This window comes from Anoplophora glabripennis, unplaced genomic scaffold (genome assembly GCF_000390285.2).
Source record: "Anoplophora glabripennis isolate ALB-LARVAE unplaced genomic scaffold, Agla_2.0 scaffold58, whole genome shotgun sequence".
In the NCBI taxonomy this organism is placed as follows: domain Eukaryota; kingdom Metazoa; phylum Arthropoda; class Insecta; order Coleoptera; family Cerambycidae; genus Anoplophora; species Anoplophora glabripennis.
In genome coordinates this window covers 1,404,291-1,419,686 of record NW_019416277.1, presented here as the reverse complement: position 1 = coordinate 1,419,686, position 15,396 = coordinate 1,404,291, and the positions used below count along the sequence as shown (strand labels likewise).

Sequence of the window (15,396 nt, the reverse complement as noted above, 5' to 3'; positions counted from 1 at the left end):
ATATTTGATGAGTATTTAACGCGAGAAATTGACTAGTCATTACTTTTCCAAAACAGCAAAAAAAGTAATTTTTTGCACTTTTCCATGCTTATGAGCAGTTTTGAAAAAAAATTGTAAAACTAGAATCTTCAAGCTTCAAAATGATTTTTTTTCTCGATGCGATTATTTACGAAGTTACAGCCTTTCAAAAATCACTAAAAAAATAAAATTAGGAAATTTTTCAGCTACCTGAAAAAAAAATTGAGTTTATGTAACTTTAATGGTTCTTATTTTTTCCTATGTCGGTTGCTATTTTCGAAAAAGAAAATAGATTAATTTTCAAAATTTAAAATATCTTCTTTGTGATGTTTTAGTTGCAAAATTTATTTTCAGATGGCAAAATGCTGCGCTATACGGGGTGTTCTGAAAGTCCGTCAGGAAACTCCGGGAGGTGATTCTACGGTTTAAAATATTAGCAGTATGTAATGAAAATTATTTTCGAATTGTCAATTGTTTGGAAGTTACAGCTTTTCAAAATTCAATTTTTTTTATTCTTTCATTTGGCACACCCACTAAGTAGATGAAGCTCTATTGGAGAAAGAATATCAGAAAAAATTATGTACTCTTTGTTCCGCCGATGAATGTAACTGTTACCAGGAAATCGCTATTAATGTGTTATTAAACATCAATTTTTTTATCATTCTTTCTGTAATTAATCAAGTTGCCATGCTTCAAATAAATTTAATAATAATTTTAGTGTTACGAATTGTAATCAAAATTGTTTAAGCAGGTATGTTTGATTTTTCACCATAATAATTTTTTTTTTCGGCTCAGTAATAACGTAGAAAAATAAGCTGAGGATAATGATTTTATTTTCTAACGAAGAGCTGGTTCTACAGAGATGATATTACAGCATGGCAACTTGATTAATTGTAGAAAGAATTATCAAAGATTTGATGTTTAATACTTTAATAACGATTAATAGCGATTTCCTGCTAACGGTTACATTTATCGACTTGAATTAAGACTACATAATTTTTTCTGATATTATTTTTCTTTTCAATAATGTTTAAATTTCTGTGATGTCTATAGTAGGATCATATTCGATGCAAAGTAATAAATCATTGCCTGTCAAGGGAACCAATGAAGTACGCTTTTAAGGGTTTTGCAAATTGAATAATTTCTTTATACATTATGAAGGGACGAGGGGATCAGTTCAGATCTGGCACCCCTATTCCTGCAAAAATTCCTTTATTCTCATAAACTATTTATTTTAAATGTAATTTATTATAAATCCAATTTGTTTCCTAAATTCCACATATGTACTACATTTTACCTCTGTACGCGCCACTGTTGTTTACTTGTTTTTTGGAAGCGCTCTCTAATTGACGGCAAAGCTCGCCAGGTTAGTATTTGACGTATAACCGACCAGTTCGTACACTCGATGCACCTGGGCGACTACAGCTACTACCAGAACACAGTGCGTATGCAGCGGTATTTCAGATTTTACATTGAATTTCATTTTAAATTTGAAATGATTTATCTTACGCCTCCTAAAAATGATGACAAGATTTTCCTTTGATAAAAGACCGACAACTTTTTGCTCTACTTTGCATCGAATACGATCCTACTATAGTAAGAGAAAAAAGTTATGAACAAAACAAATTTTGAGTTCTAGGTAAAGTGTCCTCTAGCAGCACGTAATGAAACTTTTTCTGACTGACCCAATAGAGCTTCATCTACTTAGTGGGTGTGCCAAATGAGAGACTAATCGAAGTTGAATTAAATAGAAAAATAAAAAAAATTGAACTTTGACAAGCTGTAACTTTCAAACAATTGACAATTCGAATTATTCGAAAAAAATTATCATTACATACTGGTACTATTTTAATCCGTAGAATCACCTCCCGGAGTTTCCTAACGGATTAAGAACACCCTGTATAAAAGAATTATTTCTGATCACATATAAATTTGTTGGCTGAAAATGTAAAATTTTGGCCTACATATGTGTGCTGTAATATTTTTTATATACTTTCATTTACTAAAGTAGACATTACAGTCTCAAAAACAGTTTTGTAGGAACTTCCATTACAGCACTAGTGCGGTCGGCGGTAGCGGTTTTTTGGCGTCTAAACGAACTTGTTAAGAAATTACTTTTATGCATGCAAACTCATGATCTGGGACATATAAATTTTGTGTTACAAAGTCACCCCGGGATTTTTCTCTTTGTATTTATACTGAAAAAACGTAATCGTTCTTCCTTGATTGTACAATATGCCATCGTGAGTTTTTACGGTCAACATCGTTCAAATAACAGCTTAAAGATTTAGGTTTGAAATTTCAAAAACCATTTGTAGAGGAGTTTATTAATAGCGTCAAAAAAACTAACCAATCAGCAAATTCTGACTGTAGATTCGAATTCAGCAGGTCAATACTCTTTAGGGTACACTCATTTAATCCATGGCCCAATCCACCTTTTTTATATATGGCGCTGTGTATTTTTATTTGTTATTTCTTTCTTATTTTCTAAGGAACTCCCCAATTAACCCTATGAGGTAGCAGAGAATTTCCATTCTCCATGACGCTTCTGCATATCGGCCCTACCATTTATAAGCACGGAGGCAAAGGACCTCGAGGCTAACTGCTGATTATCGTAATTTTGGGAGGTACATTTCCTTGCTTGAAGAAAACAGAAAAACGCATGTGTGGCAATAGAAAAATGTATTTTAAAAAATGGTACCCGTGATACAATTAATTGTGCTCAAAAACTTACATACATGTTCCTTGCCTCATACTGTATGCGAAAGTAAAGATTTTCTCACAACTTAGACTATGCGAAAGTAACAGTACAATTGGCACTGTCATTAAAAATCCTTAAATTTTAGCGTCATCAATGGTAATAATAATTACCAACGCCTCGGAAATAAAATTACTGTTCAAATAAAATTTCTGGTGACGTGGGTTCTTTCTGGTTGATTCCTGTTCAGGTTGTTTTAATTTTCTTTATGTGTAAAGTTACTTCATTCCTGCTACTTACTGAAACCTGAGTTTGTTGTGTTCATAGTAGTTCATAATCCGAACCCTTTGGTAATCCGAACTGGTTTTGGTCCCAATTAGTTTGGATTATCGAGGTTCTATTGTACGTATAAAGAGAAACATTTGTATTTCCAACTCGAGATGAAACACTTTTTTTCGTTCGTGATCTTCAAAAATTTGTTCACTCACGAAAAAACTGCATTTTCATATCTTCTTCCAAAATATACTATTTTAATACCACCATATCTTAGGACGGGGATATATTAGGACAAGTTTATAGAACGTTTTCTGCCATAAGATATACAGGACGAGAGTGTCCTTCTAATTATTGACATCGCGCACAGTTTTAGGGGAAAGGGCTGTCCGCGATCAGGGGGCAGCGCAGTCGATGCCACCAGATCTAAGGGTGCCTCAAAAAGAGGCAATTTGATGCTTAAACTGTTGCAATAGGATAAAAAAAATAATAAGAGTAAATGGATCATTTGGCAGATCTGAGGGCTTCGATTGCAATTCCTTCTAGATCATGGCGGTCTACGAACGTCAAAGTTTGTGGGCGAAAATCAGCCCTTACCTTGAATTAGGTATCTGAAAGCGTAGCTTATAGAATATAGAACCATTATTTCTACTAAAAATAGTCTAAGGCATTGTCATATTCAATATTTTAAATTACGGTATATTCAAAAAATGATCCTTAAAATAATACAACTCTTTTTTATGGTGTTACAAAATATATTACTATAAATGATAAGCTACTTAACATAGCATCATCATAAAAATACAATATAAGAAAAAAATTCTAATGAGCTTTGAAATAATAAGGTCTATTGTAAAATAGATCTAACTATTTTAATGAACAGTAAACCCTCTAACTCTAAATCATAAACAATGTCAATTACCTAATTGCACTAGTGCCATTTACAGGAGACAGATGCATCTCGTTTAATTTTAAACATTGTATGTTCCAGATTCACTTACTGCTCAAATTTAGGTCATCTCGCTATGCTTTATTTATTTATTTTTGTAGGAAATTAATGATATAAAATTAAAATTGTGGAAATTCTGAGAATATAATATTGCTAAATATATCGGGTGATTTTTCAATTCAATTTCTTCAATTTCTCCTACTGATCAACTATGCATACGATTCTGCAATACATTTGCAATAAAAAATACCATGTTTTCACTGTAAATAATCAAAATTAGTTTTAAAACAAGTTTTATTGCTCTTATTTTCAATTGCTGAAAAATGACTTGTCAATAAACTATTATTATCGTAATCCAGATCCAGAAGAAAACAAAAAACCGCATGACGTACTGAAATGGATCTAAAACAGTTGAATTTATTAATAATTTACCTTAAACAAAATGTTATATACAGGGTGTCGCGCTTAAATGTAATACAAGCCTGTAGCTTCTTTGTTTCTTGACCGATTTCAAAAGTTTTTTTTTAGAATAATATAGGATAAAAAACTGTATCTAACTGCAATGCCGCTGTTTTTATTAATGCAATTCACGGCCAACTAGGACGCGTTTTCTTGACGTCAAAACAGCTAATTGGTATCAGCATCCCTTAAAATGTCATATCACCAAGTTTCATCAAATTCGGTACATCTTCAGACGAGCACTAGTTGGTTGTGTTTTGCATTAATAAAAAACAGCAGTATCACAGTCAGAAAGTTTTTTTACCCTACATTTCATAAAAAAAAATTTTAAATCGTCCAAAAAATAATTAAGTTACAGGCTTGTATTACATTTCGCGACATCATATGGAGTGCTCACCTGAAGGTGTACTGATTTTGATGAACCTTGGTGGTAAGTAGTTTTAAGGGATGCTGTATGAGAATACGTAATCTGTTTTTTGAAAAAAAAAAATCGCTAATACCAATCACCTGTTTTGATGTCAAGAATAACGCAACCTAGATAAAAAAAAAAATTTTAAAAATAATATTGATTTAATTGTTACATTTAGAAAATAAAAGTAAAATAATTCTAGATTATAAATGTGAAACTGGAAGTTATAAACAAAATATCGCGTACTCCACTGGATTCTTCTACAAAACAAAAAAGAAACTAAACAGAAAACTTGAGTGAAAACGCTCTGTATATCTTAAACGAATCAAGACATCGAACTGCAACTTTGGTCCTTCAATTTTTCTTGAAAATTGAGCGCATCTTGTATCTTGTATCTTGGGTACATATTTTCTATATTTTTTTACGAAATGTGAATCTTTTCAAAAGTGTCGAATGTAAATGTTTCTTTTTCACACATAAAGTTATGATGTAAACAATTTAGAACAAAATTTAGAAATAAAGTTGGACAAAAATTATTTTCCTTTTGAAAAAAATGTTACTATCAGATCAGAATTAAGTTCGACTCAGCTATCACGTACTTCGTGCTTGATATTTGTTGATACATTATTAATTTTTTACTCTGTTATTATTTCTACATCAGTGAAAATTTAAAGTATTGACTAATGGCTTATATATTTCTTCACAGACTTCCTGTCGTGTGGGTCACCTATTCTAGGGTAGTGACATGTCCTCCTAAAAATGTTAGTAGCAACTAAAACAAGTGCGAGCAGGGGTCGACGACCGAGCAACCCCGTGGAAGGTATTCACTAGAGCTCTACGCCGCGACTACCACGTCGGTTCTCAGGGTTGTCGGCTTTAACATGGATACTTAATTCGAATGAAAATATAACTTAGGCATACCACACCACATGGCATGGGTGGGGTACCTCGCATCCCCATAATATTCATTATTTTCTATACAGCATTTATTTTTAAAATTATTCAAAATATGTAAGGTCATTCTCGGCTATTTCATTAAAAAAAAAAAACAGCAGAAATATTCCAACCAAAAAAATATTATGGAAAAGTCTGGAAAATACCAACTTTTTTACCAAATCTTTTTTCCTTGAAGAAGTAGGTAGTATCTGAGAAAACTTTACAGTAAATAATATTAACAATAATAATAATACCTAATCAAGGGGATGATGATGACGAGGATGATGGGGATGATGAGGATGATGACGATATGTTAACGATGATGACGATGACGATGAGAATGGCAACGATCGTCCAGTATACCTACACTGTGTGGGACTGGCGAGAGAAAACCGCGCAACAGATCCGAAGAAAATATCAGTTTATTCTAATGCCTAGAAAACTATAAATAAACAAAAAATAATAATAATGACTGTAAAATCATTCAGAAGCGACAGTATTCTATAAATTTCACTAAAGATGTCTTGCAGTATTTTTGCCATTGGTTAACACCAGTTTAGTGAACTTTTATTTTTAATTCGTTAAATTATTTTAGGATTTCATTATTTTACTTCAAAAGTAGCCAAATATATTTGGAAAGATGTGGTTTCCTTTCTATTTTATCCTTTATCTCAAAAATCAGACGCTTGGTTTCACGGGCGTAGCCAGGGGGGCAGGGGGAGGGCACGACCCCTCTTTTTTTTTTTGTTAGAGACTTCCATAGAACTTAAGTCCTGGGTCCTCTCCTAGCAAAAATCCTAGCTACGCCCATGCTTGGTTTATTACTATTTATATCAATATGGTTCAATGATCGGTTGTTTTTTATTAACATAAATAAAATATTTTATTTCTTCAAATATGATACAGTTTAAGTCATTTATCCTTATTTTCTATTTGCTTAGTTATGCTAAAGTTACCAGGTTGAAGCGAAAGATGCAATTATTAATATGATTAATAATATACCTACCACCTAAAAATAAACCTTTAAAATTATGTTATTATGGGGAAAGGGACAAGAAAGTGTATAGCTAAATTTTTTAAGCTACCTACTTCATCTCTTAGGTAATAAAAGTTGAAACCGCAAATAAACTACCATTTATAATAGAATATTAAATTTTAACTTTTAGTTGCATTGTAATATATTAAATTATTGAAGAAAGGATCTTATATTGATAAACATTTACAAAATAAATTCTTCTACCTTCTGAAAAAACATATTAGGTACATTACATCTAACTTAAGCTTGGTCGATACATACATTTTGATATAATTAACCCGAGGTCAGTCACGTGGCAACCCTGTAAAAGTGCAACTCTCCAAGCGTTACTTGTTTTTTTTTATATGATGCACCCCTTGCACGGTTTGTAGACAACAGCTCAGACAAAGAATTCTTAGGAGTTACACGTTTAGATGAGAAAGATATGGTGACTGGAATCTTTTAGACTTAGATGCGGATAAAAAATGTAGAAGAAACTAAGAAACATGTCAGTTACTTAAGATAACGTATTTAGAAGTAATCTAGTTGTATGTAAATAATTTATTTGATCCAGGACAGCGCTAAAAATATATATTTATTTATTATTATGCGCAATCAATTTTAAATGACAAATAGTTTCATTGTAAAGTTAAATAGGTATGATAAATGCTACCCCACCGAGTACATACATAACTCTATATTTCAGTTCATGCAGTGTTTCTTTCTTTTTATTAGGTACTAATAAATAATATCCGAATCCGGATTGAAAATAAGGGTTTCCATTTAAGAAAACTAAGTTAACCTTGAAATGACACTGAAAATTACCTTCAAGATCACAGACAAGGTCACGACAATATGTGCCCCTTGGAGACCAGTAACTTTCATCTGAACTATTTTTCACATAATGTACTTTGGATTTTAGGAGGGGTGGACGGATGGTCTCTAGGACACCCCTTATGTGTATAGGGTTATTCACGAATTGTTTCATTAGAAGGATACGAAGTTACTATGATAGGATTTTGTTGAAAATTTGAATACCTACTCATATTACCGGCCATGAAATTTAATGAAAATATTTTCAAAACTGTTGAACTCTACCCTATATATTATTGCAATTTCGGATTTTACGTGAAATTTGAGGGTCACTTTATTAAATATTCCCTATACCTCTTAGACAAGGCGAAAACCTGTTATTCGTGGGAGAACTTTTCCGACTCGAGTTTTTTGCATATTCAGATTCGTGAGATGTTCCTAAACATGAATCAAGATGATGCCGGCCGGAAATCTGGTGCCCATTTGTTTAAACAAACTTTTTTTAAATAAATTGTAAAAATTGATTTTTTCACTCCGGAAAATTTTTTTTAGGTTTTTTTTGGCACATTATAAACAAAAAAGTTCCTATGCACTATGCCTCTAAAATTGATAGTTTTAAAGTTATAAACAATTTAAGTTGCTAAAAATTGCGAAAATAACGATTTTCAACGGCCGATTTCCGAGTTAAAAATTGTTATTTTTGATGTTGCCAGGTAATTAAAGTTTAAACATCCGCCTACAAGACGCTGAAGAGTTTTTGGGACTCGCATTATTCTAAAGCCTTGTTTTTTAATTGTGAATAATGCGCTATGAGTCACGCGCTCGTCTCTAATACGTAAATTTATTACCAAAGATCCATTACCCAAAGACTTAGTTAAACAATGTAAATGTATAGAAAACTGTAAGACTAAATAAGCTTGTTCTTGTAGGAAAAACTATGTCACTTGTGTACATTTATGTGGTTGTAACATAAACAGTGTGAGAATTCTTATGATTGAATAATAATAATAATATGCAGTATTAAATAAATGTTCTTTAATAAAAATCAAATGTATTTGATACTACTGCCCTTTCATTTTTTTTCTGCACTATATTCGTACAATTTTGAATTAATTAAATAAAATTATTATGAATTAAGAAATTTAAATAATCAATTTTTACAATACGTCATGAGTTAATAGTACTTAATACTAAATGACATAGCTTCTACAAGAATAAGCTTTAATCTTATAGTTTTTTGTACATTTACATTGTTTAACTAAGTCTTATTACGAAAGATCCATTGATCTTTGGTAATAAATTTAGGTAATAATTCACCTGTTTCGTTTTGGTAACCACCCACTAAACACGAAACGTAAATGAAACTTTGCAAATGAGATGTTTTGCTAAACATTTGAAACATTAACTAGAAACGTTTCTGTTTCATTACAGAAATGTAGCACTTGAAAACTTATTTAATGAAACATAGCCGAAACGTTCCAATTGAAGAGAGTTTGAAACATTACTCGAAACATTCCCTTTCGATCTCGAAAACATAACAGACGAACAACCCTTGCTTTTTTTGCTTATCTTATGGAACATTCGACATTAGTTAAATTTTGCTCCCAATCCCCAATCCCTCTCAAGCGTTAGTTCATTTGCCTTTGTTATACAAACAGACATAAACAGAAAAAAAATTGTGCTGGCATATTTATAACAAGAACAAGTCTAGAAAAAATGTATGTTCGTGACTTCCGTAGACTGCGCGTAATAGCCCGAGTTTATTTGTTTCCCGTGATCCCGTGTGTCGTTTTCAATTCGTAATTCGTATTATGTTAGGTTAGGTTTGCGGTTTGCCAGTTTGCCTTGATTCGTTGTTCTCCATCTTTACTTTGATAATTTGTAGTGTGTGCAGTTGTGGTTATTGTAAGGTGCATATAAAATAATGAATATTAATGCAATATGTTTAAAACGATATGTGTAAAGAGATTTCCAATTTTGCGACACATCTACCTAAACATAGTTATACCCACTACCTATTATAGACGAGGACAAGGGACAAGAACTAAGAAAATGGAATATGGACTATACGTTTCGATATAATTTGATGAGCAACTACTTAGTCAGTGAGAACTATTTGAAATATGGATGAATCAAGTGAAATTGACTTCATTTATTTTATATTTTGTACAAATGTTTATATTTGTTTATGTGTATAGGCATGCTTAAATAAAAGAGTTTAGGTATACCTACAGATATTTATTTTGTCAAGATATCATTTTGTATCCTTATTTCTGCTGTATAATTTATTATTATTATTAAAAGGATAGATGTAATTTTGACTATGCGTAGAAGAAATTGTAACTTTATATTATTTTTCAGTATGTAATGTTATTTGTTTTTCATGTACCTACCATTTCAAGATTCATAATCATAACTAACTTTTTCTAATTATCAGTTCGTCATTGTTACCATATTCATGATGGTCTCAACATTAGAAAATTTCCATTTCAGAAGCGTATTTGAACAATATAAAATGTGTAGTTTTTTTTAAATGCTTCTGATATTGTTTTGTGATATTTTTATTTGTACGATGAATGGCAAAATTCGTAATCCATATTAGAAACTTTTTTCAGTGGCTTCTCAAAAAGAAAGAAATTCTTAGTAAAAGTTGCCGCATCCCCAAACTAGAAGAGCATATTTATTTTTTTTAATATACAATGTAACTTTTTTTAGTTCGAATTAAGTCATTCACAATACAAATAAAAATATCACAAAGGAGTATTAGAGATATTTAAAAAAATACTCACACTATTTATACTATTTCAAAAACGCTTTTGAAGTGAAAATTATCTAAAGTTGAGAGCATTATGAGAACAATATGGTAATAAAATTATTATGTTACTCAAACATTTCTGAAAATATACTGAAACGTAAAACAAAAATACCGAGTGCATAAATGGAACATAAAAAGAATGTTACTGAAACCAATTTTTTGAAACATTTCATTGGAAACGTATTTTGGGGAGGACATCTTGGGTTTCTAGAACGTTACCAGAATGTTGCATGGATTTTTTAGGAAACGTTTCAAGAAAAATGGAAACGTTTCTGAAACATGTCGGAAACTGAAAAATGTTTAGTGGGCAAAAGCTGTGAAATCCAATTATTGATATTGAGGAAAAATGAAACTTTTCCATATGCACGTTTGTAAAGAAGCTCTTAAAGACGTGTAATTTCAATGCATCAGAAGTGCATGGTATTTTACTTAAATTAATACCCATTCCGCTACAATGAAAGAAAACTAATTTCCTAGCTTCATCGGCTGTTTTGCCTTGCTTATTTAATATTTTTATGTTTAATTTTTGCAATGCATCAAACTCTTCGTTGCTTAGTTCAGACATAAAACATAATCTGAATCCGCTAGACGAAATAACGAATCCGCGTATGAGGCGCGCGCGCGGCTCATAGCGCTTTATTAACAATTAAAAAACAAGGCTTTAGAATAATGCGAGTCCCAAAAACTCTTCAGCATCTTGTAGGGGGATGTTTAAACTTTAATTTAGGTACATGGCAACATCAAAAATTACAATTTTTAACTCGGAAATCGGCCGTTGAAAATCGTCATTTTTGCATTTTTAGCAACTTAATTGTTTATAATTTAAAACTATCAATTTAAAAAGCATAGGAACTTTTTTGTTTATAACGTGCCAAAACCTTCCGCAGCGAAGAAACCAATTTTTACAATTTGTTTAAAAAAAGTTTGTTTAAATAAATGGGCACCAGATTTCTGGCCGGCATCATCTTGTTTCATATTAAGGAACATCTCACGAATCTGAATATGCAAAAAATTCGACTCGGAAAAATTTCTCCCACGAATGCGAGGTTTTCGCCTTTTCTAGGAGTTATAGAATTTGAGATATTAATTTAAAAAAAAATGACAGATGCAAGAGTCCGCGGAGATGCTCTAGTAACTATTCTCAGGAAGTAACGCTAAATTATGGAATACCAACAAATTAAAACATTTTAATGCTAAGTGTTTCATTTTTGCTGTTACATTTTGATAATTTCAAACAGCTATAACATTGTTAACTTAAATGAAACACCCTATATTTTTTTACTATGTCGTATGCAAATTGAAATTTCCTTTCAAACCATATAAGCATTGTTAGGGTTGACGTTACTACGTTTAGAGATATTTGCAATTTTCTATTTTTTGAACAGGTTTTCTGGTATTAGAGCTGTTGTCAAATTGGCCATGACCAGAAACACTCCAAAAACAATTGAAATAACTTGATATATGTCAAGCTAGTTGTTAAATTATTGTTGCATCTGTAAAATTTAAATAAAAATAATGCCTGGGGATCGTTTATATTATACCAACGATTATTTTAATTTGTTTGTTATTTATGGAAAATGTGACAAAGTATTTCCAAGAAGATGTATAGAGAAGGAATTTGCTGCCATATGAAGTTATGAAGCTATATTCAAAGAAATCCTATCAAATGAAGTCAAACGCGACATTCTTCAATAGGTACCAAAAATCTAGGTATGCAAAAAACATCAAATTTTACAAACAAGATTTTTAACTGTTGGTACCTACTGCAGGAAACGACTACCTACCTACTCTATGGGCTACATGCCCCAACTATTATTACTAAACAGTTAGTAAAAAAAAAGTTGTTTTTTACGTAGGTAATCAAACTTTGTCAAAGGTGAAGGCAATATATAAGATGTTTCTCTGAATGATTGCATTATTTGCTAATGTAAACATATCAGGTATGTGTTTTTCTATTAATTATTTAAACATTTATTAATTTTATTTTGAATTACTATTTTTTACTAAATGTTCATTGGGTACTAGTGTGATGTAATCCAATAACAGTTGAGATTTAGTCCATACATTAATTGTATTCCGCAGTACGGACAGCTAACACTCTTGCTGTGAAGATTGATGTCTTTTGCGTAACTAGATTTGTTTGAATTAGCTTAATACCTTAATGAAGAGTAAAAAACAATTCTTAAATAGGTACTTTAAAAACATTTGATGAAATTTGCTTGTTAATTTTTAAGCATAACCAATGACTGTTAATATATTTCCATTTTCTAAAACAAATTTATTTTCTATAGAATTTGTGAAATATTTACCTATACTATGTAGGTATATTTTTACGGCCTTGGAAAAATTATAGTATCTTACATAGATGCATTTTTGGAAATGCAAGAACATAATTCTCGAACACTGTGTATTTCAATGCATTTAAGACGAACTATTTTAATTTGAAATCTATAGCAAAGATCAAAATTTCATAAGAGCCAAAAAAATTTTTGTAAACATACTACTACCACATATCTAACCCTACTACTACTATATTGAAAAATTTAATTGTCATAGTCGCACGAACAATAAAGTAGAAAATATTTAAAAATTTAAAGGGTGGGGAGGTGAGGACACACTATATTCTTACATATTCAAGAAATATATTACACTTAAATAAACTAAGATACTTATGTATACCAAATAGGAAGTCTCTAGGTAAATGTTTTAGAGTTGTTTTTGGTACAACATTCAGTGGGGCTAATTTATTTGAGACACCCTGAATATAGAGTATTAAATTTCTTTTTGTTTGTCCTTGCATCAAACTGCTGTCAGCACTACTAGTAATTTTAATTTTTCACTGAAAAAATTTATTTTACCAATTTTATTACTAAAAATATTGGATAGCTTAGGTAAATTTTGCTCTAAAAAAAAAAAAATTAAATAAATAAGGGCCCATCTTCACACCTTAATTTCATAAATATTTTAAGTGCCTCATTAAATTTAAAACAAATAATAAAAAGACTACCATACTACAAAAATTATTTATTTCTAGCCATCATCAATTTGGCGTTTCCATATAAAACAATTTTATCTTGAATCTTAGTAACACAGCTGAAATCTACTTTAATAATTTTTCTATCTTCTACAACATGTACAGTTATCTGCACAGTTTCTCCCACAAAGCATTTATTTGGGAAATTTAATATCTGTTGAACGACCATCGTGCCTGGCCCGGGTAATTGTGTACCAATTACACCAGATACAAGGGAATTTAAAAATGCCCCATGGACTATAGGCTTTTCCATGCATTCAGTGGAATGAATGGGGTTTGTATCGCCACTGATTCGTTTGAAATCTTCTATATCCTCTTTTGTTATTTTTCTTGAAATAGTAATTTTATCACCCACTTTATACGTTCTAAATTTTGATAGGACATTTGAGAAAGTTCTTAATACAATCATTTTTCCACCAGTTCAGAGGGAATATAAGTCTGCAAAAACACCTTGCCTAAATTTTTTAAACGTGGATTTGAACTAGCTTCGTACTGTATAACTTTCTGTTCTATTTCTTTCGGAACAATAGCGTGTGACTCAAACAAATAAAATAATGTTGTCAATGCATTTAACGATACTTCTTCTTTCCTATGCAGTAAGAATTTGGAAATAAAATTAATTCCATTTAAGGAAATTATATACTCCTTGCATTCTGGATCTGAAAAAAAGTAAGAATATAGTATTTACAGTATTATACCTTCAACTTAATGTTGATATTTTCAATAAGTGCATTCTTACCACATGATATATTACACAAGCCCGATAGAGCAAAATGGATAAGCTCCTCGTCGTCTTCTGATAGTTGAGCTAAGAACAGGTCAACTAGATGCAGTTGCTTCATATAATCGTAGTTTATTGGGTCATACGCAAAATTTGCTAAATTTGCTAAAGTTTGCCTCTTGGCTTCTGAAATTAATGATACATATACATATATACACAAGTATTTATCAAATCAAAAACATACTAAAACAGATTATTAATAAAAATAATACCCAAAGATGTTGTTGTTGTAAATTCATGAATAAGTTGTTTTAAAAATTCGTATCTTCCAACTCCATCTTTACCAGTTTTTTTAATTAATTGTTCTTTTCTACTGAACATAATTTACTGGTAACGTTTAACGTTTGAGGAACTAATGTTTATTTTTTTGAGGTTATCTCTGATTGTACTATTCTACTCACCTTGAAAATCTACATAGCTTTTTGGAGTGGAAGTGGAAGAGACAATCAGCAATACGAACTACGAACTATTACGATTATGAACCATATGACATCATGCGGCCAAACACCTACAACACCAGGCGTATACCGACATCTTCGTAGGAGAAACAATACTTAACATTTTATTGTAGTAGGAATTTATTATATAGCGCCATTTAGCAGGGCAACCAGCAATACTCAGGACTGCTGCGGTTATTATACTGTTTAAAATATATAAAAGAAAATAAGTAGTTTTTCCATTTTTTTAAGATTTAAAGGGTATTCCATGTTTTAATACCAAAATTTCTGCAAATGACAAAATGAATTATTTTAAGCAATAAGTTTCATATGAATACGAGTTGTAGTATGCTTCCCTTTCGACACACAGCGTTTTAAACATTTTATGAAATATCATTGAGAATGTTTGACGTAGATTAATGAAATAGTGTCAGTATCACCATTGTATAAGTAAATACTTATACAATGGTATCACGAAGAACCTCAAAATATATCAATATATATCTTTCTGTTCGAAAACGAGCTGTTATGACCTGATTTTTTAATTTCAAAATAAACACAGTTAATAAATCGAAAATTATTTTAAAACTATTCGTTCTCTGCAAAAATAGTTTATAAGAATTTTAAATACAGATAAAACAAAACGTCCTTATTCTAATTAACTCTTGCAATATTTGTCCATTTTACATCCACGTATTTATATCATAAAGACATTTATAAATTGTAATTTTATGATAAAATATCCTATTCTGTAACTTT

General features: G+C 30.9%; 1 protein-coding gene across 1 annotated transcript; it reads right to left on the bottom strand.

The window, feature by feature from the left end:
- Positions 1 to 13,406: 13,406 nt before the first annotated feature.
- LOC108917607 (armadillo repeat-containing protein 7) lies at positions 13,407 to 14,541 on the bottom strand. Its single transcript, XM_018724297.1, has 3 exons — positions 14,413 to 14,541; positions 14,159 to 14,326; positions 13,407 to 14,078 (listed from the first exon to the last, which is right to left on the bottom strand). The coding sequence occupies exons 1-3, from the start codon at positions 14,519 to 14,521 to the stop codon at positions 13,825 to 13,827; spliced, it is 531 nt and encodes a 176-aa protein (XP_018579813.1). The 5' UTR covers positions 14,522 to 14,541; the 3' UTR covers positions 13,407 to 13,824.
- Between the last annotated feature and the right edge of the window lie 855 nt (positions 14,542 to 15,396).

Coding starts and splice junctions, on each gene's coding strand:
- LOC108917607 (XM_018724297.1), bottom strand. CDS start 14,521: ATGTTCAGTAGAAAAGAACAATTAATTAAAAAAACTGGTAAAGATGGA. Junction 14,327..14,412: donor TACAACAACAACATCTTTGG/GTATTATTTTTA, acceptor CATTAATTTCAG/AAGCCAAGAGGCAAACTTTA. Junction 14,079..14,158: donor CTTGTGTAATATATCATGTG/GTAAGAATGCAC, acceptor ACTTTTTTTCAG/ATCCAGAATGCAAGGAGTAT.